Source organism: Strongylocentrotus purpuratus, unplaced genomic scaffold (genome assembly GCF_000002235.5).
Source record: "Strongylocentrotus purpuratus isolate Spur 01 unplaced genomic scaffold, Spur_5.0 spur5_scaffold_3, whole genome shotgun sequence".
In the NCBI taxonomy this organism is placed as follows: Eukaryota; Metazoa; Echinodermata; class Echinoidea; order Camarodonta; family Strongylocentrotidae; genus Strongylocentrotus; species Strongylocentrotus purpuratus.
The window spans coordinates 10,192,888-10,217,409 of record NW_022145609.1 but is presented as its reverse complement, the minus strand read 5'-3'; the positions used below and the strand labels follow the sequence as shown (position 1 = coordinate 10,217,409).

The 24,522-nt window shown below is 36.9% G+C and overlaps 1 protein-coding gene across 1 annotated transcript; it reads left to right on the top strand.

Moving 5' to 3' along the window:
• The first annotated feature begins 9,583 nt into the window (after positions 1–9,583).
• On the top strand, positions 9,584–22,557 carry LOC100890166 (adhesion G protein-coupled receptor L1). Its single transcript, XM_030996733.1, has 16 exons — positions 9,584–9,593; positions 10,476–10,661; positions 11,475–11,561; positions 11,927–12,119; positions 12,710–12,816; positions 13,577–13,726; positions 14,625–14,725; positions 15,506–15,709; positions 16,192–16,248; positions 16,921–17,023; positions 18,581–18,724; positions 19,481–19,547; positions 20,371–20,512; positions 20,928–20,977; positions 22,061–22,196; positions 22,516–22,557. The coding sequence occupies exons 1-16, from the start codon at positions 9,584–9,586 to the stop codon at positions 22,555–22,557; spliced, it is 1,779 nt and encodes a 592-aa protein (XP_030852593.1).
• The last annotated feature ends 1,965 nt before the right edge of the window (positions 22,558–24,522 follow it).

Sequence of the window (24,522 nt, the reverse complement as noted above, 5' to 3'; positions counted from 1 at the left end):
ACTTGGTCGGCCTTTACATTATTTTCCGTTTTTAGGCAGTAGAGAACATGGAAATTTGCACATTTTAGAAGTATTGGAATTTTTGGCCACATTTTATACAAGTTTCTGGAGCCACCCCTGCACCGTGTGAGGGATAAAGCTTAATGGGTAAGGGCTTTCATGTAAAGGGTTTCCATGTTTCTAATAAATCTTTAGACAGGATATTGAATATGCATGAAGTTTGAATGAATAATAGATACATTTAATTTCGTAGATCCTTTGATAAATATTACAATTCCTAATACGCGTACTTCTGAACACACGAATGAAGCGAATTTTTACAACGAAATTAGAGAGTTCAGTCAATTTGAACTAATTTCAGTCATTCAAAAGTGCAACCTTTATAGGAAAAGCAAATCCTCCTAAAAGAGCTGCCCCAGCATGGTAACATTGGTTCGGTATTGTCTTCTCAACGACATTCGGGACTTTTAGATTTGCACGTCGACATAGTGGACTGCTACGTATGATGTCCTTTTAAGGCACTGTGACGTCCTTTAAGGCACTGGCAGTGCCCGGCAGTGCCTTAAAAGGATGTCGTGCAAATCTATAAGTCCCTATTAATATCGGTATTAATCTCGAATACCTATATAGGTCAAACATGTCCTTCCTGGTTTTTCTTCTTCCCTCTAAATATCTCTAACCACCTCTGCGTCCTAGGGGGGGGGGGGCTGTGTAGAGCAGTGGTGTCGTAACAGGGACTGAGCAAAACTTAACCGATGTGCTAGTGCCCGTTAAGCATTCATCCTTGATTACTACAGTGCCTTGGATAGGTTGACATGATGTAGGTCCCCTGGTTGCTTATTCATAAGCGCAACACCGGATTTAATACTTTCATACGATTTAAGGAAAATAAAGACAATAATAAATCATCATTACCATTTGTGTATGCAGGGTCATGTGCTTCTTAAATGTATTTCAATCATCGTCATTATCGAAATCAACCTAATAATAATAATCAGCAAATAACAGCAATTTAAGGTCATCTTAGGAGCACGACCGAAATTGTCTTATCGTACTAGCTGTTCCTCTCCCCCTCGCACCGTACCTGACGTCTGTGAAACAGAGCAAACACAGATTATTAAATTTCTCTCTCGGTATGAATACCTCTTGGGGTTTCAGAATGTTGAGATTACAAATCATTTCTTGGAAAAGGGTTATGAAAATATTTTAAATATTAACCTACCTTTTAGTGTTAATCTTTGTCTGAATTGGAGCGTTGCGCTGTACTGTGAAAAGTTCATTAATTTTTTGAAAAGTATGCGTAAATGCTTAAAATGGATATGAAATGATACAACGCAAAATGACAAAATGACAAATTTTATGAAAAAGATTCATAAACAAAGTTAAGAATGACTTTATTTTACACAAAGAGTGTGATGATTCAAGATTGTCTTTTTATAGTGTCGATATAGTGCACTAGAAGTTTCTTTGCGTGCATTTTTTTACCAAGGCTTGTTTGATGGGCAATTACACATGGATATTAGGGGAATTACGACGTCTTATTGCCATTCTTTGCATAAAAATGGATTACATTTCCACTTTTTTTAGGTCTGATACTTGTCATGACTGATTTAAAGATACGGTTTCTCTCACTTTTGTTTTTGTGGACCTGAAATAGAATTCTGAAGTTGTATAATTATGTGTCGAACAACATTACATAACAAATTTATTCTGGTATTTTGTGGAGAAAAAAATAACACATATCGCCAAAACGGGTAAGAGTACTTGGTTTTCATGTTTTGGCGCCTTGTCTATTTTTGCGCATGATTGTGTGTGGTAATAGTAAATATTGTTGGCGTGTGGTAATAGTAATGACAAATAAAAAGTAAGAAGTTCGACGTTGTGTAATGTTAATTGACAGAGGGGCATGTGAGAAGTAAAGTAGAAAAAGAGAGTATAAAAGAGACATTTTATCATGGATGCTTGATTGACATGGTGACCTGGATATTCATTCAAATATCATATCCGGACTTACTAAGTTAAGTTGATAGTAATATCAATTATTTATATAATTTCACTCCAAGCGTATCGGACAATTTGCCAGCCATCAGGAAGATGACAATCCTCCGTGAAAATTGGATCACTAATATCTCTCTCTCTCTCTCTCTCTCTCTCTCTCCCGTTGCACAACAAGTTCATTTTTGGATGTTAACACAGGCGTCATGTTGTCATAGCAATGGACGCCATATCGCGCATGCGCATGGAAGGCTGCATATCGATATAGGTTATTCTGAGCAGCAGGACACGAGGATACTCTATTAACGCCCCTCTAAATTGTTGGCGAAATTTCACTTAACTTGTATCATAATGTGAAAGAGGATGCCATTTAAGACACGTTCCATTATTTATGATACAATTTAAGTGAAATTTGTTGGGCTCTTAAAACTTTATAGTGTTTCAGTGTTTCACTCTGTCGTTACCGCGAGACGAAAGAAATTACCCCAACCGGTTCAGTGTGTAGAACGGTTCAGATATAGATGATGTAAAAATGACAGAGGGAACGAAATATTCTTATTTATAAACTTTCTCTTTTGCACCAATTTTGCGATAACATTCTGAACTTTTTTTAATCCATCTGAATTTTGTTTTAGCATGATTCTTCCAGGTGCTCTGTTATGAGGCAGGGTATGATGAATGATACACCAGAAAATACTTCTAGATTAAATGGAACTTTCGTCCCTGCATACACTAATTTTTGCGCATGATATTTGTAATTCATTTTTTAAATTGTATTATCTTGTCCTAAATGGAAATATGCACATAATTTAAATAGATTATAAACATCTTCCGTGCTCGCTTGCCAATGCCGGTTGATTAGGTTGCTTATAGTTTCTAATTTGTGTTTAACTAAAGGTCAGGGAAGATATTTTATAGCAACTGGAAGAAGTTACAGTTCAGTGATGTTAACTAATTTTGTTAAGGAATCTTCTTAATAATCATTTAAACCTAATATATACTCAATTATCAGTCATTAATAGCATAAATTGATATTACATGCAGAATAGCTTGTGTATTACAGCAGTGGTGATGGTATTTCTATGGGTATTGTGATTATGATTATCATCGGAATCGATGACAGTATGATCTTTATTATAAGTTTTGTTTTTCACGTTTCCCATGGCTTCCATCAAATTGTTGAATGATAGAACTTATAAGACTAAAACAATGCCATCTGTGTCCTTTTAATCGTTGTAATTATAATCATCATGACATTAATGGCCATTAGACTTGATAGATGTGAGATGATCATCATGAGATGATTTCAACGAATCCCATTATTAAGGTTCCATTTTTAACACGAGCTAAACAAAAAGTACAGGGACTTGCTGATTAGATTCTGGTATTACAACAATAACAAAGTAACACACAGCCGTTTCAAAACACAAATAATGGAAAACCTATCAAATTTATAACAATAAAGTGACAGTTTGCGGTATGAATGATGACAATAAGCAACCAATTAACGATTAAATGCTCTTAATATTAAAAGCTTGAAAGTCCTTCATCAAAAGCGTCATTGGAGACAAGTCGTTAATATAATTAAGTTGATTGACTCGAGCTAGCCGGCTGCTCAAATGAACGCTATAATAATTAATCATCGGGCAGGCCTTGGCTCACATCACGGTGGATGGGATGAAATGTGAATTGTGATGACCAACAATATACTTTCCCGCCTACCGACAAAACACCCGAAGAAAAGGTGCGATAGATTCCTAAGAATGGTTGAAAATAGACTGGGGTCTAGTGTAAGCTATGCACTCAATGAGAGGAGCAATGTTGAAAATGATATGGCAATTAACACAAAAGAGACTAGAGAATGAGAACAACAGAATGATGCATCATAGTATTACCTCCAGTCATCCAGTCACACCCAGTTGGTCTCATCAGGGAGACCAGCTCGATAACAGATCGATCAGAAATTCACATTCATTTGTTTTGACGTGTACTAGTTCTGTTTGGAAAAATAAAAAAATGTCATGAAACAAAAATTACATTGAATTGCCGAAGAAAGGTCGATTTGGATTCGAAGTGGAGTTAGTTTGACTGTGTGACCGATGTATACGGCAGAGAAGAGAAGAAATGATACATGAGAGAGAGAGGTACAGATGCGAAGAGGTTTGAGGTAGAGAGAGAGAGAGAGAGAGGGGGGGGGGGGGGGGGGGAGAGAGAAGAAAGAGTGAGAGGGGAGGGAGGAGTGAGAGAGGAATAGGGATAAATAAAAGAAAGAGAGAGTACGAGGGGGTGGAGAGAGGGAGAGAGAGAGAGGGGGAGAGGGGGGGAGAAATGGGGAAAGGTGGGGGTTTTTATTTGGTGTTTATTGGCGTTTCATTGAATTATAAGAATATCTCCCACAAGAAAAAACCAAATGAGAAAGAGAGTATAACACAAGTTAAAGAAATATATGATAAAAGAAGGTTCGAGTGTGGTTAGAATTGAATCCATATGCATGTACTCTTTATGTTTCACTATCTATATTCCAGAAAGTAACGAATCCTTTGCCAAATATTTTCTGTCGATATATTTCAACATTTTTTACAAGTTTTGTTTGTTTTTTGTATTCATTGATTTCATTTCTCAAAACTCCAATCCATTTTCGTATATAATAAAGTAAGTACAGCGTTTTCCAAATTAAGAATTCATAATAAACTGATGATAATTGTAGGAAAGCTTTCTATCCTTTTGATAAACTCACATAATTACAACATAATTCGTTAGTTACAATTCTTATAATTCATGTGAATTTAATGTAATACGTTACATAATATTATGAACATATTCCCGTCCGTTATTTCTTGAAACTTAGATGAGCTGATCGGTGGAAGCTATGACAGAAAATGTCAAAGAAAGATGGCTAATGCATTTCAGCACGCCCCGCCGCTCCAAATAAGAAAGAATAAAGTTTGATTAAACCTATAATACTCAGCTGAATCGGCCAACGAGTTCTGACATACGGATATTAGTGCAACCTTGAATCAATAACAAGCTTATGGACGGTGCATTCCAATTTCGTTCGACATACAAACGGATATTAAAAATTTGAAGTGTTAATAAAACAAGAAAGGTTCTAAGCCAGCAATGTTTTTGTTGGAGACTCACAATAATCTAACATGTTTTGTTGTTTAGTTTAGTTCCGTTTATTTTACTGTTTACTCTGAGTTTATTAACTTAACAAAAAATACGAATCCTTCTATCATGATCTCGTCATCTCGCTATCTCAGAGTAGTTTAAACAGATTTGATTTGCAAAGATTGTGGGTTCGAATCCTGGCTCGGCATTTAATTTCTTCCCTTCACCCAGGTGTTAAAGGCCCACTGCACTACTTGTAGCTACTTGCGCCCTCTATATAACAAACAATGCCTAATCGGTGACCATTGGTCCCCCATGATCCTCTTTTTCTTATGTTAACTGAGAGCTGAGTTGATGAGATAACCACCTGTTCAGTGACCTTGTAGGGCGGTCTAATCCCTCCTGTAAACTATGGCAGATATGCTTTAAATGGGTACCCGGTCAGATGCGACGCCTTTGTCAGCACGGCGCGTGCCTGTTAAATGACGACTGCTGAGGGCTAGCCATGAATTGAGTTGAAGAGCGTGCACATTGTTGGACTGCTATTATTATTACTGTTACTTTTAGTATTACTATTAGTATTACTATTACTATTGCTATTATTATTAATATTATTATTGTTATTATTGCTATGGCTAATACTATGACTATTTCTATTACTGTTAGTATAACTATTATTATTACGATTACTATAACTATTATGATATTTATTATTGTTATTACATGTATATATTACTATACCTATTACTACTGCTATTTCAATAACATTACTGTTCGTATAACTATTACTAATACTACACCTATTACCATTAATATTACTCATAGTTATATTACTATAACTATAACTATTACTATTACTCTTACTTTCATATTATTTCACAATGTCTTCTATGTCTTCTATATTATAATTTTCAGCAGCAACGCAGTGTCAAGGGGTGGCTTTTGATGAGTCGTGTGTGTACAACCCCTGCCAAAATGGAGGCACATGTATGAACGTCTTGAGTAAGTACATGTCAAATTGTGTTGAGTATGAAAGCAACATTTTTAATTTTTTTTTAAATCAAGCCAAGCCAATGTAAACGGTACTGAGCACCTCCTTTTGAAATGGGCAAACATTACAATGACCGTTGACGCAATCTAATGATGATGTATATCGCAAGTGCAATGAGGTATTTAAATTCTAAGTGACTTGCTTTTCTTTTTTTTAAAGATCGTGCTGTTGCGTCCTGAATGTAGTCAAATACTAATAGGCCTCTTAGCATTGGCTCTAGTTAGTTTCATTGAATGTGTGAACTGGGGGGTGTTTCACAAAGATCCTAAGTCGAACTTAACTCTGAGTTGGACTTAAGGGTGCGTTCAATCGAATTTTCGAAGCTAGAATCACAAACATGAATCACAATTCAAAACGCCGTTACAAAAAGCAAGGTCACTGCGGTTTGCGTTCAAGCGATTTTTCATCAACGCTGATTCTAGCTCATTGCGAGCCAAACCACTGCGCATCACACTGCGCAGTATGGCCCAGGAACTTCGGCGCGCGCTTTCTGGAATTGTTTACGGCCGACTGTCGACTGCTGTTTTGAGCATAGATCGCAATAATAAGACAAAGAATGAGAAGGTGATAGAAGGAAGAAACAAAGAATAACATAAGGAAAGACAGAAAGAACAAATGATAGAATGATAAAAACAAAGAATGAGAAGGTGATAGAAGGAAGAAACAAAGAATAACATAAGGAAAGACAGAAAGAGAAAATGATAGAATGATAAAAACAAAGAATTACATAAGTATAGAAGGAAGAAACAAAGAATAACATAAGGAAAGACAGAAAGAGGAAATGATAGAATGATAAAAACAAAGAATTACATAAGCAAAGGTGATAGAAGGAAAAAACAAAGAATAACATAAGTATAGAAGGAAGAAACAAAGAATAACATAAGGAAAGACAGAAAGAGCAAATGATAGAATGCTTAAAACAAAGAATTACATAAGAAAAGGTGATAGAAGGAAAAAACAAAGAATAACATAAGTATAGAAGGAAGAAACAAAGAATAACATAAGGAAAGACAGAAAGAGCAAATGATAGAATGATAAAAACAAAGAATAACATAAGAAAAGGTGATAGAAGGAAAAAAACAAAGAATAATATAAGAATAGAAGGAAGAAACAAAGAATAACATAAGGAAAGACAGAAAGAGAAAATGATAGAAGGAAAAACAATGAATAACATAACGGAACAGGCCACGATGGTATAGTGAACGCAAATTGCATGCAAAGCGGGCGCGCGGTTTTTCCCAAACCGGAAGAGGCTTCGTCATACAATCATGATTGAGAACTCCGTCCGTTCAATCGAATTTTAGCGACCGTGATTCTTTTGAATCATGATACAAAACGCATCTTTTTCAGCGTTTCATGTTTGTGTTTTCAAACACGTTTATTTTTACGACCGACGAAAAAATCGCTTGAACGCATTGCGTTTTAAACTAAACGTCTTTAGAAACCGTGATTCTAGGGTGAAAAAGTGTCGATTAAACGCACCCTAAATATTATGGAGAGCCATTTGTAGCCTTAAAATAACATATATTCAAATCTCCTTGATAATAGAAAATATGAATGACTTGAATCAACATTTTATGCCTTTTAAAATAACTTTTACAATATATTTTCAAAGATGCTAACGGCTTTCCATAATTTTTAAGTCCAACTTAGAGATAAGTTTGACTTAGGATCTTTGTGAAACACCCCCCCCCCCCCGATCTATTTTTTAGGCTACCCTATTTACTCCGGAACAAACTGCCGTATCCTTCAATACGGGGATTATCATTATTGTAATCATACTGAATGAATGCAAATACTTCTCTCTCTGAAATTATGTTTTATAATTTATGACGTTTTCTTCTCTCTTTTTTTTTGGATGATTTAACCCACAATGGCTTATGTAACCCGATTATCATTTTTGAAAGTGATGTTCGTTTCATTTTACCATGGGAAATATGTTATTCTATGTATTTGTGTTTGTTAAATTTGAACAATACAGCAATTGCTGCTAATTACGATTTGGATTGAATCACGAATAAATGACCCCCAACATAGCTGAACACATCTATGAAATCAACGGTTGCTAGTCATAATTTGTGACTAGCATGTATGAAGTTTTATCGATTGTAATATAAGAATAATGATGATTACGAGGCTTAAACATTAATATATTAGCCTATGGCAAAATTATACTCTACATGTATATCATATTGGCTTATCTTAGCTAAATATATATCTTCATGTATATTTTCATTTAACGTTTATTATTGGTAAAGTCTTTTTTAACGTATCGGGGCCACCTACCCCCTGGACATCAACCCCCGGATAACCACCCCAGTCAACTACCCCCAAGGACAACTACCCAGTAGGACAACCAACCCCAAGGACAACTACCCCCTAGGACAACTACCCCGGACAACTACCCCTAGGACAACTAATCCCGGACAACTACCACCCGGACAACTACCACCCGGACAACTACCCCCTAGGATAGTTGTTCGAGGGGGTAGGTGTCCTAGAGGATGGTTGTCGTAGGGGGTAGTTGTCTGGATGTAGTTGTCCGAGGTAGTTGTCCCGGGGGTAGTCATCCTAAAGGGTGGTTGTCCTAGGGGGTAGTTGTCCTAGGGGTTTGTTGTCCTAGGGGGTATTTAGCTGGGGGTGGTTATCCGGGGGTGGATGTCCAGGGGGTAGGTGTCCTAAAAAACCCTTTTTGAAGAGGAATATCACTCTAATGTGTATGTCATTGAAACACATAGAGCGACAAGCCTGCCATTTACTTTACAGAACTATAATTAAGCTTGTAATCCACGCACTTTGTTTTTCCGTCTGATCCTTTAATCTTTCCATCTTTCTCTCCACTCTGCTTCCCTCTCTCCATCTCTTTCTCACCCTCTCTATCTCTCACCCCTTTCTTCCTTTCTTATACCATTATTCCACTCTCTCTTTCTCTCTCTATTTCTTCTCTCTCGTTCATTCTTATTCATTCCTCCTCTTTCTGGATCTCCCTCTTTCTCTCTTACATCTTCCCCTCACTACTACTACTACTACTACTACTACTACTACTACTATCTCTCTCTCTCTCTCTCTCTCTCTCTTTCTCCCTCTTGCTCTCTCAGGACCAGTTGATGGGGTCAGCATAGAATACGAGGGTGTGTTTTATTTACACGTATCCTCCACACCGATGACATGGGCTAAAGCGAACGAGTATTGTAAAGAAGAAGGAGGAGGACTTGTGGGGTTTGAAAATAAAACCGAGGAGACATTTGGAGTAAACGGTTTTCCCGTTAGCGGTTGTAAGTATAAAAAAAAAGCCAAGAAAATAGTGGAAAATCACCATTAGGGTCCATTGCACTGATTACATTTTTGAAAGTTAGAACTTAAAGCTCTTACCAGATATTTGCAAGCGCTCAAAACCTTATCTCAAATTTTATAAAGAGCAGCAAGATGAGTTTATGTAAGTATGTGCACACTTTCAGATCAAAATACTCGTATACAAAACAAATGAGGTGAATAGAACATTGCAAATTTCAAATTTTAAATTTGAAAAGAAAAGACTGTATTTTGCTAATAAAGAATATTTTGTCACCATACGTTTAGGAATGTTATCAATTAAAAAAAATTCATAAATGTTTGCCCTTTCACGAATTTGTAGATTTTCACACAATGTACGCACATGTTCCACTCCCTGGGAGCATCTAGCCAGTCGCCATTTTACAAGCGCACATTTGCTAATCTAACCACATTAACTTTCACATCCTACCGGGTACCCATTTAACACCTGGGTGGAGAGTAGCAAGTGCAGGTAAATATCTTGCCAAAGGATATTAGTGCCGTGTCACGATTCGATCCCTCGTCCTTCGCATCTCCAGTCGAGCGCCTTAAACCACTCGACCACGACACTCCCACAGTCCCACTGAATGTTGCATCTTAGGCCTAAACTAAAAAAAACATTGACATAATCCTTGTCAAGGCATCTGGTGTGGGTGAAGCGCAGATCAACACCATTGCTACCTCACCCCCCCCCCCCCATCCCCCTCTCCCTCCTCCCCCTCCCCCTCACCGAGATCAGCTTACCAAAGATGATTTATTACGACGGGTAAAGAAGAAGAAACACAATCTGGTAGGCAACGTCAGATCCGGACAAGCGACCTCAATAGCCGGATGGAATGGTGGTGTTGATAATCATAGCATTACGCCATGCTTATCTACCATTAATTGAACATATTTCATATATTACGACAAGAATGGTGTACAAAGAAAATCGACAAAAGTTTCTTTGTGTTTATTCTGAACACACTTTAAATGAGGTTCTTGGTTTTCTCATTCGAACCACCAGCAACCTACTGGGTGAGTGCCCGCTATCACGGAGCCAGCTCGGAGTGGAAGTGGTATCCGTTGAATGGGACATTTGACGCCGGTGTAGGGGATAGTGAGGACGGGGATTGTATGATCTACTCCAAGGGTATGACCGTCAGTAAACCACAACAGGAACCCTGTAACTCCACCTACGGCTTCATTTGTGGTGAGTATCAGGCGCGTACACAGGGAGGGGGGGGGGGGGGGTTAAGTATTTTTTGTGTGAAAACCCCCCTCCCCCTTTTATTTAAAAAAAAAAATATTCCCATGGCTGGCCTACCCCCCCCCCCCCCCCCCCGCTTATTCAGCAGCTGGCTGAGTCGTTGCGAAATTTTCGGCCCGATTCATAAATGTTAACCCCTCCCCCCTTGAAAAAATCCTGCGTATGCGCCTGGTGAGTATACATGCGTGCCAAGGTTATACAAGTATCTTATGGAAAGTTTTGTCGTAGCAAGTATATAATAAACACCTTAATTGAAATATTATGAAATAAGAATTGTACTTTATTACTTTAAAAAGAGAAAAAAAAAGACACGAGCTCGCAAAACGAATTGCGTTTGGTGACCGAGGGATAACGGATATCAATAATTTTAAAATAATTAGAATTTTATTGGGAAGAAGGTAAAACTCATAAACCAGCATTTTCTCCAAAATGCTTGCCTCTTGAACGAAACATTATCCTTATAGAAGGATTGAACCGGACCTGATTCAGCAAAACTTCAGCTTTGACATAATTATATCTAGATCATCTGGATGACCATGCAAATACATTTCATTTTTTTTAAATTCATTTTTAATAGCCATTTTAACGTTTGAAATGTATTGCATATTTGTTCAATACATTCGTTTGCTGATAGACTTAGAAGTTTTCCATTGCCCAACGTTACTGATAATTATCAACATATTGTGGGAAATATTGTTTCCTGCTCAGCTTACTATAATATGTCTAGTTAGTAAAATGTCTCATCAATGTCCACAGAGGGTTACGATGCTTGGGGCTCCCAGTGCCGGTGCCCACCCCAGTACTACGGGCCCTTCTGTGAGAAAACTGACGGGTCTGGAACATGTAAGTTATAAAGGCAGTTTGTCCAATTTACATCTAAACGTACAAATTTACCCAATAATATTTTTTATACTGCCCACTTTCGCATATTTCTTCTTAAACTCACTTAAACTAAACTTGATACAAACGCAATGTTGATTCATTTCGATTCTCTTTCGAAATAATTTGTTCATTAAAGAAGAATATGACTTTTATAACGGTCATCGATATTCACAAAGATTATATAAATCAATGCCTTATAAATGCAATTTATGAAAGTTAACCGTTTACATTTAGTTCATTAATAACATGTTCTCATTTTGTTTATATGTTATCACTAAAAATTCACTATTCATCTTCTTAAATGTGTTCAATTTACAAACCCATAGACAGCAAAGCGAACAAATTCTGCGAGGGAGAAAACATTCAGGTGTCATGCGCAGTCGAACAGAAGCGGATTCGCATAGAGTACGCCGCCTACGGTGTATTTCATGACAACATGACGTGCAATGATGGTGTAAACTTTCTAGGAGCTGGTCAGACTTGTTTAGCACGTACATCCTTGGAGAAAACAGCCGCTGCGTAAGTCAGAAATGTTGGTTATGCGAACTTATGTCTGTATTTGACAGTGAAAAGCTTGTAATTTAAGTGGTGAAAATCATGACAATCCGAGACAAAAGTCCGGCAGTACCTCGCTGCCTATAACTTTGTTCATGTCTATAGTATATAGACACGTATATTATTTTAATAAATACAAACCGTTGTATATAGTCCAGAGAAGAAGAAAAAAGGCCAGCAATATTTAGACTTTCCGAGGGATGACAAAAGAGAGGGTCGAATGGCCAATTGGATTTCCGAAATCATGCTCCAAATAAAATAAGATGGGAAACCACCCCCTCCCCGTTTATGACAATAATTTACCCGCCCCTGAGACAGAAGGACCGAATTAGACAATTATTAAGAAGTTGTATTGGATAGAATAAAATAGCTGCTTGAAAATACAATAATCATGTCAACACAGGGGGAGGGGCAACATCGTCTCACACAATATGTCAACAAATATCCAATCATCGATGAACAATATTATTGAATCAGGAACACCAGCACCCCACCCCACAACAACCAACAACAAAAACAACAGATTTTATATTTTACTTCTATATCCTATATAGGTGCAATGGGAACTCATTCTGCGATCTTCAAATAACTAACAGGTTCTTCCAGAATAACCCCTGTATCCCCCAGAAGCATCTGGACTTACGATACCAATGTGTGATAGGTAAGAAAGAGTTTTGTCAATTTAATCCTCGCTTTATCTATTTTCTTTTCTAGGGGTCATATCGACAACGAAATGACTCTTGCATTTTGGGTCGATAACTACCTATAATAGTTGATTAAAATTGATACGCATGCTATGAATGTAATATTCACAGTCAATCCTGTGTAATACCAGTGTCCCGTTGTATATTAAGTGGGGTGTGGCTATTCCATTGTGATGGGAAAGGGCGTGGCGGACCAGATAGAGCGATCAGGGAACGTGGAACGTGTTATTACGCTTGAGCATTTAAATGACGGAGGGATGCCGTGGGGGGGGGGGGGGGGGTACTCACATATAAGGACATACAAGGGTTTGCCGCTCTAATGTGTCACTTTTTCACAAAGAGTCCCTAAACATGGGTCCCAATTTTAACAAATATACCATTAAAAATGGGTCCGTTTTTTCAAAATTTGCAAAAGGAGGGATGTCGCTTGAGCATTTAAATGTGAGGTGTTGCGGCAAAAGGGAGGGAAGTCACAATACCTCAAACGGGATAAGGGTATCAGAACCATTTATTTTTCAATTAACAAATGAATGATACGAAAATGATCAGTTTTTTTTCTTCCGACAGTGACGGGTAAGCCAGTATGTCAAAAATGTGTACCTGGTATGATATTTCTCCTAAACGACACAATGTTACGAGAACAGTTACAGTTACCGGAAAATTGCTCAAGTAATACGAAAACGAAACATTACTTCTTTAAATAATTTCTGTCTTTAGATGACCCAGCCGTCTACAATGCACTCTACACGACAGCTCGATCAGAAGCTCCTATTATGTACTGTAATGAGAGGGTCTATGTGAATACAACATATGAGGTTACTCCAGAAAATACCACTATCGACAAACCCTGCCCTCAAGGATTTACAGGTAATTTTTCATTTTCATTCGTCACAAGTACGTCTACCTCTTATCAGAAAGAGAAATGATACCAAGTTCTCATATAACACTAATGAAGAATTATCAACCCTTAATTTTTTGAAATAGGTCATACTTTTGCTCGAGAAATATGAAGGAAAAAGAAAATAATGAATTACAAACTCTGAGTTAATTTTGTCGATGTTGTCGTTTGTTTATCTGTCTTTCGCTTTGTTTTTCAATAAACGATTACCATATTATTATCTCTGCATGGATGTTATATTTTTCATTGTATTGGGGCCTCTTATATAAGAGCTTCTCCTTTTGACTGCTATCAGTGATGTATCATAATGAATCATGACACAAATAATAAAGAAGAAACATGAACTCCTTAGAAAATATCAGCTCTCTTAACTGACTAAGAACGAAGCATTGCCGCATATTAATCCAAATATTTTATGCTTATAATCGTAAAACAACTTGGCATTTTTTACTGAAACCATGTTAAGAACACGTTTACTGATATCTCACGCTCTTATTAGATGTCGGCGAAATTGAACTAATGATGGTTTCTTTAAACGATGCCGGCACTATGAATATGACTGACAAAGAAAGCGGACAAAATATACACTTCCTCAGGTAGACAAAGGAATATCCCTTCACTGCTATTATGTAAAAATGTATAGAACAGGTGTCACATGCATATTCACCTTTTTACATTAATAGCAGTGAAGGGATGTTCCTTTGTCTACCAGAGGAACTGTATATTTTGTCCGCTTTCTTTGTCCGTCATATTCATAGTGCGGATACGCCTATCGAGAGCCATTGATTACGGTTATGGGACATAGTACTTTTTAGCAATTAACTATCCTATTAACTATCCTATTAACTACCCTTGATTTACTCGCAGGGAAAGTGACCTTCTCGTGTTTAGAAGGAGGCATGTGGCAAAACGACGGTCCCGATAAGTCCGGATGCACCGAAATTAGTGAAGCTCAAAAACTGGATGAAGTAATTATAAACACCTAGATAATTATGTGTAGAGGCCTATCATGGTAATTTTTAAAGTCAGACAGGTTAATGAAACTGAGCACTGTTTCATGAAAATTGTCATCAATAACACGGCCAGAGTTATAGAACAAATTTGCTGAGTAGTCAATCAAATGCCACGATTTTAGTAGCTTAAGTTTATCAATGTGTTTTGTTGCTGATATAAAACAGGGAACCGTAAACACGTTCCTGCTTAAAATGAAAGGAAAGACTGGCACCGCGCTGCGCCACTGCAGTCCATCACTGCCAGTAATTAAAAATAACGGAGAAAATCACGGTTTTGTTGATGAAGAGTCTATTAATTTACTCAATACTCTCCGAAATTAAGTAACGATGAACGCTACGCAACCACAAGTAGTAATTTGGAATATATTGTGTCTTACCTTACCATGACACAAGCTCAGTGTCGAATACGGGACCTTCAGGATCAGTTAATAGCAGTGCTCGATCCACTTAGCCATCCTGCCTCCTAAGAAATCGAAACTCAGTCGCGATGGCTTAGTTGTAGAGCAATGATCTCGTACCATGCAGGGAGGTCCCGGGTTTGAAACCCAGTCGATCACCAAGGCCCCCGGGTAGGACTAGAAGCCGTCGGTTCCCTGGTTGCTTGCTTACAGCATGCTCTCTTAGCAATCAGGTATACATAAATATAAACCATGAAACCATAAAGTATTGAATGTATGGTTTCCAACAGAGGATTGCGCGTTAAAGAGTGGGCCTGTATTTTAATCTTCCATCCAGCAAATTTTGGAGGGAACTAAAGAAGCGGTGGATATCGCGGCATCCATCGAATATCTACTCAAAGATGGCAGCACGAAGACGGAGTTAGAAGACAACGAGGTCGTTAATCTCCTGTCCGATTTGAATCAACTCCAGAAAAAGCAGCTGGGTGACTCAGAGAAGACTGATCAAGAACGTATCGATACTGCTACTTCATTTGCAGAGGTAAACATAATTATGTGGTGGTATTTCAGCTTAACGGAGATGATTATTCAGACATATTTTTGGTTTTAAGACAGTTTTAAAGATATAGACCGGTAGTGGTAAAATTGCAGTTCAAGGGATTTGGGTGCAAAATATCCATTCAATATTGTTTAAATATTGCCTTCAGACGTTTAGATGGCAATACTTCAACTTAAATTCGCAACAAAGCAGAAGTATATGCCCAGATGTTCAATATCTATCCAGGCCTGATCGATATGATAATTTACCCATTATGTCAATTAGTAGGCTGTTTCTCGGCAAAATTTGTATCATCACGTATTAGTCAAAACATAATCTTTCACATGTAATAAGAGCTTCCATTTCAATTTTTGAGAGGGGGCGTTTCCAAAACTGGTCTACACAAGATCTCCTAAACTTATCTCAGTAAGTTATACAAACTTGTAAATGATACAGCTATTCTTGTTTTCCCTTCCTTTTGACAGCGCACACTGAGTATAGGCAGCGTGCTTCTTAGTTCAGACGGAGAAGATCAACAGAAAGTAAGTAAATCAAGATGGCTGAATAATTATGTAATAATTATGATAATAAATTCGTCTTATTTACCCTTCAACACAATCATGTAAACATTTACATTGCGTTTTAAACTGTCCGGAAGCAATTGAGAAAAGGTTGGTTATGTAATATATAGAAATAAATATACTTTTAGGTTTTGACATTGATTTTTTAAAAGAAATATGGACTTGCTCAAAATCGCATGCACTGCTCACGTGCCATGAAAGTTTGGTCTGAAATTGTCAGGTATTCCTTCAATTTCCTTGTCATATTTCGAATATGAGACTATTTGAAGAGTAATCCTGTTTTTAGGAAACAATTTTACTATGATATTTTTTCGAAGTGGCATACACAGGATGAGAAATATCACGTATTACCTTTCATCTTTATCGTAAATCATTGTTGTAGCGGTTAACAAAGGCGAATCTTTTTTTAAATGATGACGTAAAGTGCAAAACGTTACACATTTCTGTATCTTATTATCACACAGAGCCAAGTGAAGACGAGTAAGACATTTGTTGCCCGCAGTTGCCATTTAAGTACGCATTAACATTTGAAAAACTGCGGCGGTTGACCGCGTCTTACCGCGTCTTACCGCGTCATGTCTGAGCGAACTTTAATTCAACCTTCATTTTAATGTCCCTTGTATGCTAATACAGAGCGTATCAGTCAACATCACCACAGTGATGGACGACGTCGCCTTTATCGTAGCTGAAGAACTCGAAGAGAACACTGCCAGAACAGTCTCCACCGACACTATCGGTAAGAAGGGACAAAAACAAAAACAAAAACAACAACAACAACGACAAGAATAATAATAACAATAATAACACAACCATGATTATAATAAATATAATCATAAATATTACTAATACAAGTTAAAATAATGAAAATAATAATAATATTTTGTGTAGAAATAATACCAATTATAGCACTGCTTCTATTACTACTACTACTACTACTACTACTACTACTACTACTACTACTACTACTACTACTACTAGTACTGCTACTACTACTACTACTACTACTATTACTACTACTACTACTACTACTACTACTACTACTACTACCACCACTACTACTACTGCTACTACTACTACTAATAATAATGATAATAATAAAAAATAATAATACTAATGATAATAATAGTATTATAATAATAATTGGCCACATCATTATCAATAATGCTCTTCCTGCGGACCCTGCAATTATCATTACCTCAGCCATTCATAAGATCCCATTTTAAGTTAACTAGAGAGTTGCAGGTGTGGATTATTGTCTTGCCAAAGTACGTTAGTGGCGGGCTGGGAATCGAACCCTCAACCCTAAGATTGAGAGTCAAGTGAATGAACCACTCTTAAAGCAGGGCTCCCACTTAGCCGAGTTGGAACCTCGAGTTGTGGCGAGCTGGAGCGATCTGATGGCAAGCCGTTTTATTATTAATTGATATCAAGAAATCAATTCTTGATATCAAGAAATAATTTTACGTTGTAAAGCAATGGTAATTCTTGATATCAAGAATTCGAATTCGTGATATCAGGAATTCGATTTCGTGATATCAAGAATTGTATTCTTGATATCAAGAAATATGTTTTAATGATAAAACTGCTCACCATAAGATCGCGCCAGCTCGCCACAACTCGAGGCTCCAACTCGGCTAAGTGGGAGCCCTGCTTTACACGACATCTCCACATAATTCTTTGATACATACAAATTCCGTTAAAGTGCCTCGGTAACATCGTTGAAGGTTGATGAAAAAACTGCGCAAATTGTGTATGAAATGTTAACTGATTATATTCCTTATACTGTACAAACCCTCTAGCATGCAAAAAATCCTGAAAAAAATTCTGAAACCACAAAGATTTTATAGTTTCTTGTGAGGCGTCACTGGTCAACACCCTCTAACAGTAAATTCTCCCAATCATTTTTGAATTTTACCAAACATTGTCCCATGAAAATAAGACAAAAGACAGGCTTTACAAAAAAAATCTTGAACACTTTAATGTCTGGGATGGTATATAGAGCCAATACATAGCTTTGTGACGTTTTACAATCACCTAAAATATAATTAAATTGTATTAATATAGTTGGGAGAATTGCAGAATCGATTAGATCAGTTTTCCCAATTGTTATCATTAATAATGGTCTGTTTTCACTTAAACTTTCAAAATATCTCTAACTGTACATTTAGCATTAAATTCACTACCTTAGCACCATTTTCCTTCATCTGAACAGTGTTACCAAGACCCTTTAATAGTTAAATCATCATTTTTCTAAGCATCTCACGTAATATTTTGTGTTATTTTTTGTTTATAGACATGACGTGTGGAAGTGTACCGGCCGGCCGTCAGCAGTCTCTTTCATACCCTGGCGACAAGATGTTTACAAATACGACCATGAAGAATACACGAGCTGTAGCCACCATGCCACCCTCGGCATTCGACGATGGATCCAATACAAGTAACTACTTCCGTACTATATGAAGGACATATTTGCTGAGAGAAGAACAAGATAACCGGTCACTTTTTATATGATAGTAATTAGCAGATTAGGGAATTATTTGAAAGTCAGTGCACGGAACAAGGAACCCACGAAATATAGTTTTTCCCTCCCAAAACACGTCATTTGGACGATACAAGCCCCTTATCATCTTAAATTGATTTCATCTTCCATTATGATTCGTCCTTGTCTGAATGATTCCAATAGTCTAAGTCACACATCCGGATTGACACAAAAACTTCTTCACCAATTAATTATATTAATGGAACACGCTTTAAAGGTAAAGACCAGTTATGATCATGCGATTGCATTGTGAAAGAAACGTTGTGGAATCGATCAGAAAAGGTTGATCATCTAGCATCTAGCATCTGCAAGGTTCTGGAATCATCAAAATGATGAGAAATTTGGCCCATTCTTCGTAAAGTTACAAGCACTATACACAGAAGGATGTATATGGGACTACCCTATATCTCTCACAGACCATGAGAGAAACAAATTTACCAAATATATGAATTAGTAGGCGGTTTCCCGGCAAATTCTTTATCATCATGTATTAGTCAAAACATATTCTTTCACATGATTGGTAATGAGAACTTCCATTTCATTTTTTAAAATTGGGGCGTTTCCAATATTGGTCTTTACCTTTAATGAAAGCAGATGTACAGATCCACTGTTAACCATGTTTTTTTCTATATCATTTATTTCCTACATCAACAGAGAGTACACTCGCTCTATTGGAATACAAGAAGATCGATAACATCGGAAACAGAATCTTTCAACCACAGTATGACAATTTTATATTCTTATCATAAACTCTCCAATCGCATACTTGCTTTCTTCTTCTTGCTTACTTGTCTTCACTAAGGGTCTGAAAGTATTTGACAATTGCATGCAAGAAGATCACGATAGCGACTACTTTTGAAAATCAATCTAACGCAATTTCGATAGCCTACCTATTGAAATGTGCAAACATGGCAATGACGTATTTCGTTATTCCAACATGATTTTTTTATGGAGCATACAATAGGAAAGTGAAATTTCCCTTGAGTTCATTTTTCGGGAACCAAAAGATGCAACCATTTTCAAGGGACTTCGTCAAGTTCGGTTGCATAAACTACTTGCAAAATGCTCAGATGACAATGTAAATCTCTCACCAAAATGGTAATGGTTATAGATTACTGCGTTTGTCTATTCCAAAATAAAAAAAACGAGCCACTATAACAGTTATTTTGATCGGTCATATTACTAAAATTTTATCTTTTAGAATATCAGGTTAATTTTTGTTGAGGAATTTGCTCACCCAGTAATAGTTGCTCATTATCATTATGAAATAGATTTCCATGTTTTCTTGAAAATATGCGAATATGTACATGTATATAAGTACTTGTATCGAAATTGACGTATTTATGTTTGTGGATCAGACGTTTTACATTCTTGGATTAAATCTATTCAGTTCTTTATCAAGGTGTAATGTGTTATGTTTCAGAAAACAGTTTGAACATTTCGTAACTAAACTGATTTTAGTTTTTGTCGTTTCTCTTAAGTATTCGTGTTTCTTTGTCTTTTCAAAACGGGTCTGATTAATATCTATATTTCTATTATTAAAGGTATGCATCAGATCTAGACGAATTGATCAACAAATCGGTAGTTAACACCATCGTCTTCGGGGCTTCAGCATCCAGGGGAAATACATCAGTCAAGACATTTGCAAGAGGAGAGAAATTCGAGTTCATCCTAAAGCACGAAAACGTAAGAAATCACCCTCCAAAAGTATATACCAGCTCGTATTCTTCGCTCATTAATTAACAAATGTAAACTAATATTATTCCCAAATACACACTCTCATCTACCGGAAAACGTTTCACAGTGGCAGCATCGAAAAAGCAGGACAACCTCACACTTTGCATCGGTTGAACTTTTTTTAGACCCTTTTTTGACCTCGATCGATTACATGTATGTGCCCCCCCCCCCAAAAAAAAAAAAAACATCAAACTCTGGCTACGTGCCTGCGTTTGCAAAGGATTTAAGAGGTTTATGTTAGATATTAGATCTGTTTTCTTTGGAAACGGACTCATCAGCATTTATCTAGATAAACGTTTGCATATATGTCTCTGATGAGTGGCTAGTAAGCTTAGGTGATTGGATTTTAAATTTTCATTTTCAGACAAACCTCACAGGTTCAGTGAGCTGCGCATTTTGGGACTCGACCAACAAGTAAGTAGGCTGGAGTATATCTTTGGGATCCGTCATCACACCTATGAACTTAGCAGAAAAGGGTTGATGAAAATCCTGGAGACAGACACAAACATAATTACATAATTAGTCAAACCTGTCTATAGCAACCGGCCAGGGGAAACACAAAAAGTGGTCTTTGTAAACAGGTTTCTTTAGTACATGTTTCAAGGAGAAACCATTTTCATGGGGAAAAAATGTGGTCCAAGTAGACAGGTGGTCTTTGTAGACAGGTGGTCACTAAAGCAGGTTTGACTGTATATTGAGTTTTAGCACAGTGTTCATTTTGCTCATGCAGGTGAATAAAAAGGATATGCAGCATATTCTCCATTTGAAACTCTTATGACTAGTTTTACAGTCAACACAAATGCTAAATAAAAACGAATACCAAGGTCATTCCTTTCATCAAACAGACGCATGAATGTCTGTCTATTCGTACACAAATGGGGCTCAATCAAAGTTTACTAAAAAACCCAGGATCAAGCGAGTTACAAGTGAGTTAGAGTTGACTTGTATAGATACGGGGGTTGTTTTTGGCTGGGTAGATGGGGTATGTTGGTGACCGTGCCTTTTCATCGATTGCCCCCGCCCTCTGGAACAAACTCCCACCCCATATTCAAAATGCCCCATCCATCGAATCATTCAAAACCCTTCTCAAAACCCACCTTTGTAATCAGTTATAGTTTACTGGAGGCGCACACAAGTATTGTATTGTATTGCATTGTATTAGTAATATTTAATATTACTTTGTTGCTTTTAAGGTATTAAACATGTTAAATAATTAAAAGTTAGACAGTACCACCTGTGCGCTTAGAAACATATGTATAAAGCGCCCTATAAATGTAATTATTATTATTATTATTATCATTAATTTAGGAATATTGGTATAATGTAGAAATATACATGTATGTCATGGATCAGTAGGATGATAACATTTTGTCTTGTTCGTTGATATCACCAGAACAGCTGTCCTGGATAAAGAGGGCTATTCCGTTATGTAATATCACTGACACGTTTTTTTTTTTTTTATCGATAACAAAAATTCAAAATCAAATCTAATTTCAGGACGGAGACGCCTTCGGGCTCCTGGTCATCGAATGGCTGCGTGGTCGTCAAGAGTAATCGAACTCATACCACATGCGCCTGCGACCATCTTACTAACTTCGCCATCCTCCTCGACGTCACCGGCGTCTACCAAGAGGTAAGTAAACTTGTTGCGTTGACCATTTCATAAATATTTTGAGTGATGGCATAGAGTGTGTGTGTGTGTATTGGGTTTTTATAGACGTGTATCAATCAGATAATGAGATTTCGCAGTCGGTTCATAAAAGAGTTACATAGACAATGAAATGAGGTTTATTTGATTTAACACCATCTTGGAATTGTGAAGAAAATAATTGAATTAAAATGACATGAAGATCATGATAACATTTATAAAACTATCAAATTTCAATTTTAAATCTATGTACTGTTATTTCATATGTTATATTTATAATGCAATGTAATCATTTATTGTTCAGCCAATGAACAAGATATACATCAATGTTGGTCATCGGATTTAAATTGTTGTTCCTCAAGAATGAATTGGTCTTTTTTTTATGCTTAAAATGAAATTAGATTTCAATATGCATCATAAAGAATGTCACTAAAATCGTGTACTAAGTTCCGAATCTCGGAACATGTTCATCTTCTTGTAACAAAGGAAAGTGTGCACGGTTGACACTTTTATCTCTTAATAATCTTCTTCTAGATATCTGATGCCCATATCACAGCTCTGGAGATACTAACAATCGTAGGCTGCTCTGTGTCCATCGGTTGTCTTGCTATCTGCGTCTTCGCCTTCAGTTTCTTCAAGTAAGTCAGTTCTTTCTTCATATCAAAAGGTGCGGGGTGTGAAAACCAGCGCAGCACCATTCCTTGGGCCGTGTTGGAAAAACATTCCTTTACATTTGCTACACTCCACCCAGGTTTAGATGGGTACCTAATATGCTTGAGCGCTAGTGATGTTGGCGTTGCGGCTACGCTTTAACTCCGGCAATAAGGTCGAAGCGGCATGAGCTCCAATGCGTGACGGTTAAGAGCGCTTAATTATTATAATATTTCAGAACTGATATTGTTGATTTGTCCGCCAATGCAGGCCTGTCGTGAGACTTCAATAGTTAGCGGTCTACATACGAATATAATTAGTGTTACTTATACTTATGTACGTTCTTTTATTTGGCTACATTTTGGATAAACATCGATTTATTTTCTGATCAAACATCAAATCCACGGAAGCAACAATTTCCATGTGTCTTATACATTTTTAGAATATAAACTTTCCCCATACGTCAGTTCTTTTATTGGATTGAAATATTAATATCAAATCACAGCAAAACAACCACATATGCGTTTGATATGTAAGCCTACATATTTGCTTTCTGGTCATAAATTTCATTCCTCGCATTCAAAAGCATCCCTACAGTGTATTCAATTTTATATAGCACCGACTGAACTAGTTTTTGTATTTCTTCCTCTCCGGTTTAAAGATGGAAGCATATCCAGTTTTTTAAATTTACTTGAGTGATGACTCAACAACAAATTATTTATTGCATTTCAATGTTTTCTTTGCTTGTATGCTATGCTTAGCAGTACTTTCTTATTTTTCTTCCAATCTCGTGTAATCTGCTCTGGTATAATGTTAATCCTAGTATTTTTATACCCTTGCTTGCATGTAGATCACTACGGAATACCCGAACAACAATCCATCGCAATCTGTGTATCTCCCTCCTGACGGCTCAACTTCTCTTCTTAGTCGGTGTGGAGAGAACAGAGAACGCTGTGAGTATGATAAGGCATCGAAACTTATTATGCCGTCCTCAACACAGGACACTCAGGGGCGTCGCTAAATTAATAATTTCTGTTGGCATATTACTGTTTGCACTTCGTTCAAACATTATACATTATAACTGTATACATTTGCTGACCTTTGTTCGTGTTTGGTTGTTTTGATACTGTTCTGCTAATTTGTTAGCAGTGTTGATTCGATTCCCTGCTTAAAACCATTTACAATGATTTGAAATGTCCTCTCTTTGGTCATGTTATTACTGAGAAGACATCTACCCTACGTTTTAGCTTATCCGAAAAGGGAAATATGTTATTTTGGGTCTCATAATTTTACCACAGGAATATATCTGTTTGCTCTTTTCTTTATATAAACAGTTAATGATTTCCTTGAAGACGACGCGTTACATTACCCCTACATTATTATTTTGCTTCCATTTAAAGCTTGAGCAGTTCGAAATATCAGTTTATCTCCTGCTAATTGAATTTGTTTTCACATTGTTCACTAATTTCATTTGTCCTCACGTCTTTGTTTAATGCACGCGTAGAAATATAGGATACTATATGATCTAAACATTTCACCTAATCATCAATTTTACATTTTTTTTTTTATAAAGATTGTATGCTCAGTGATTGCCGCCATCCTGCACTACACCTTTCTGTGTTCCTTTGCATGGATGGCACTGGAGGGTATTCAACTATAC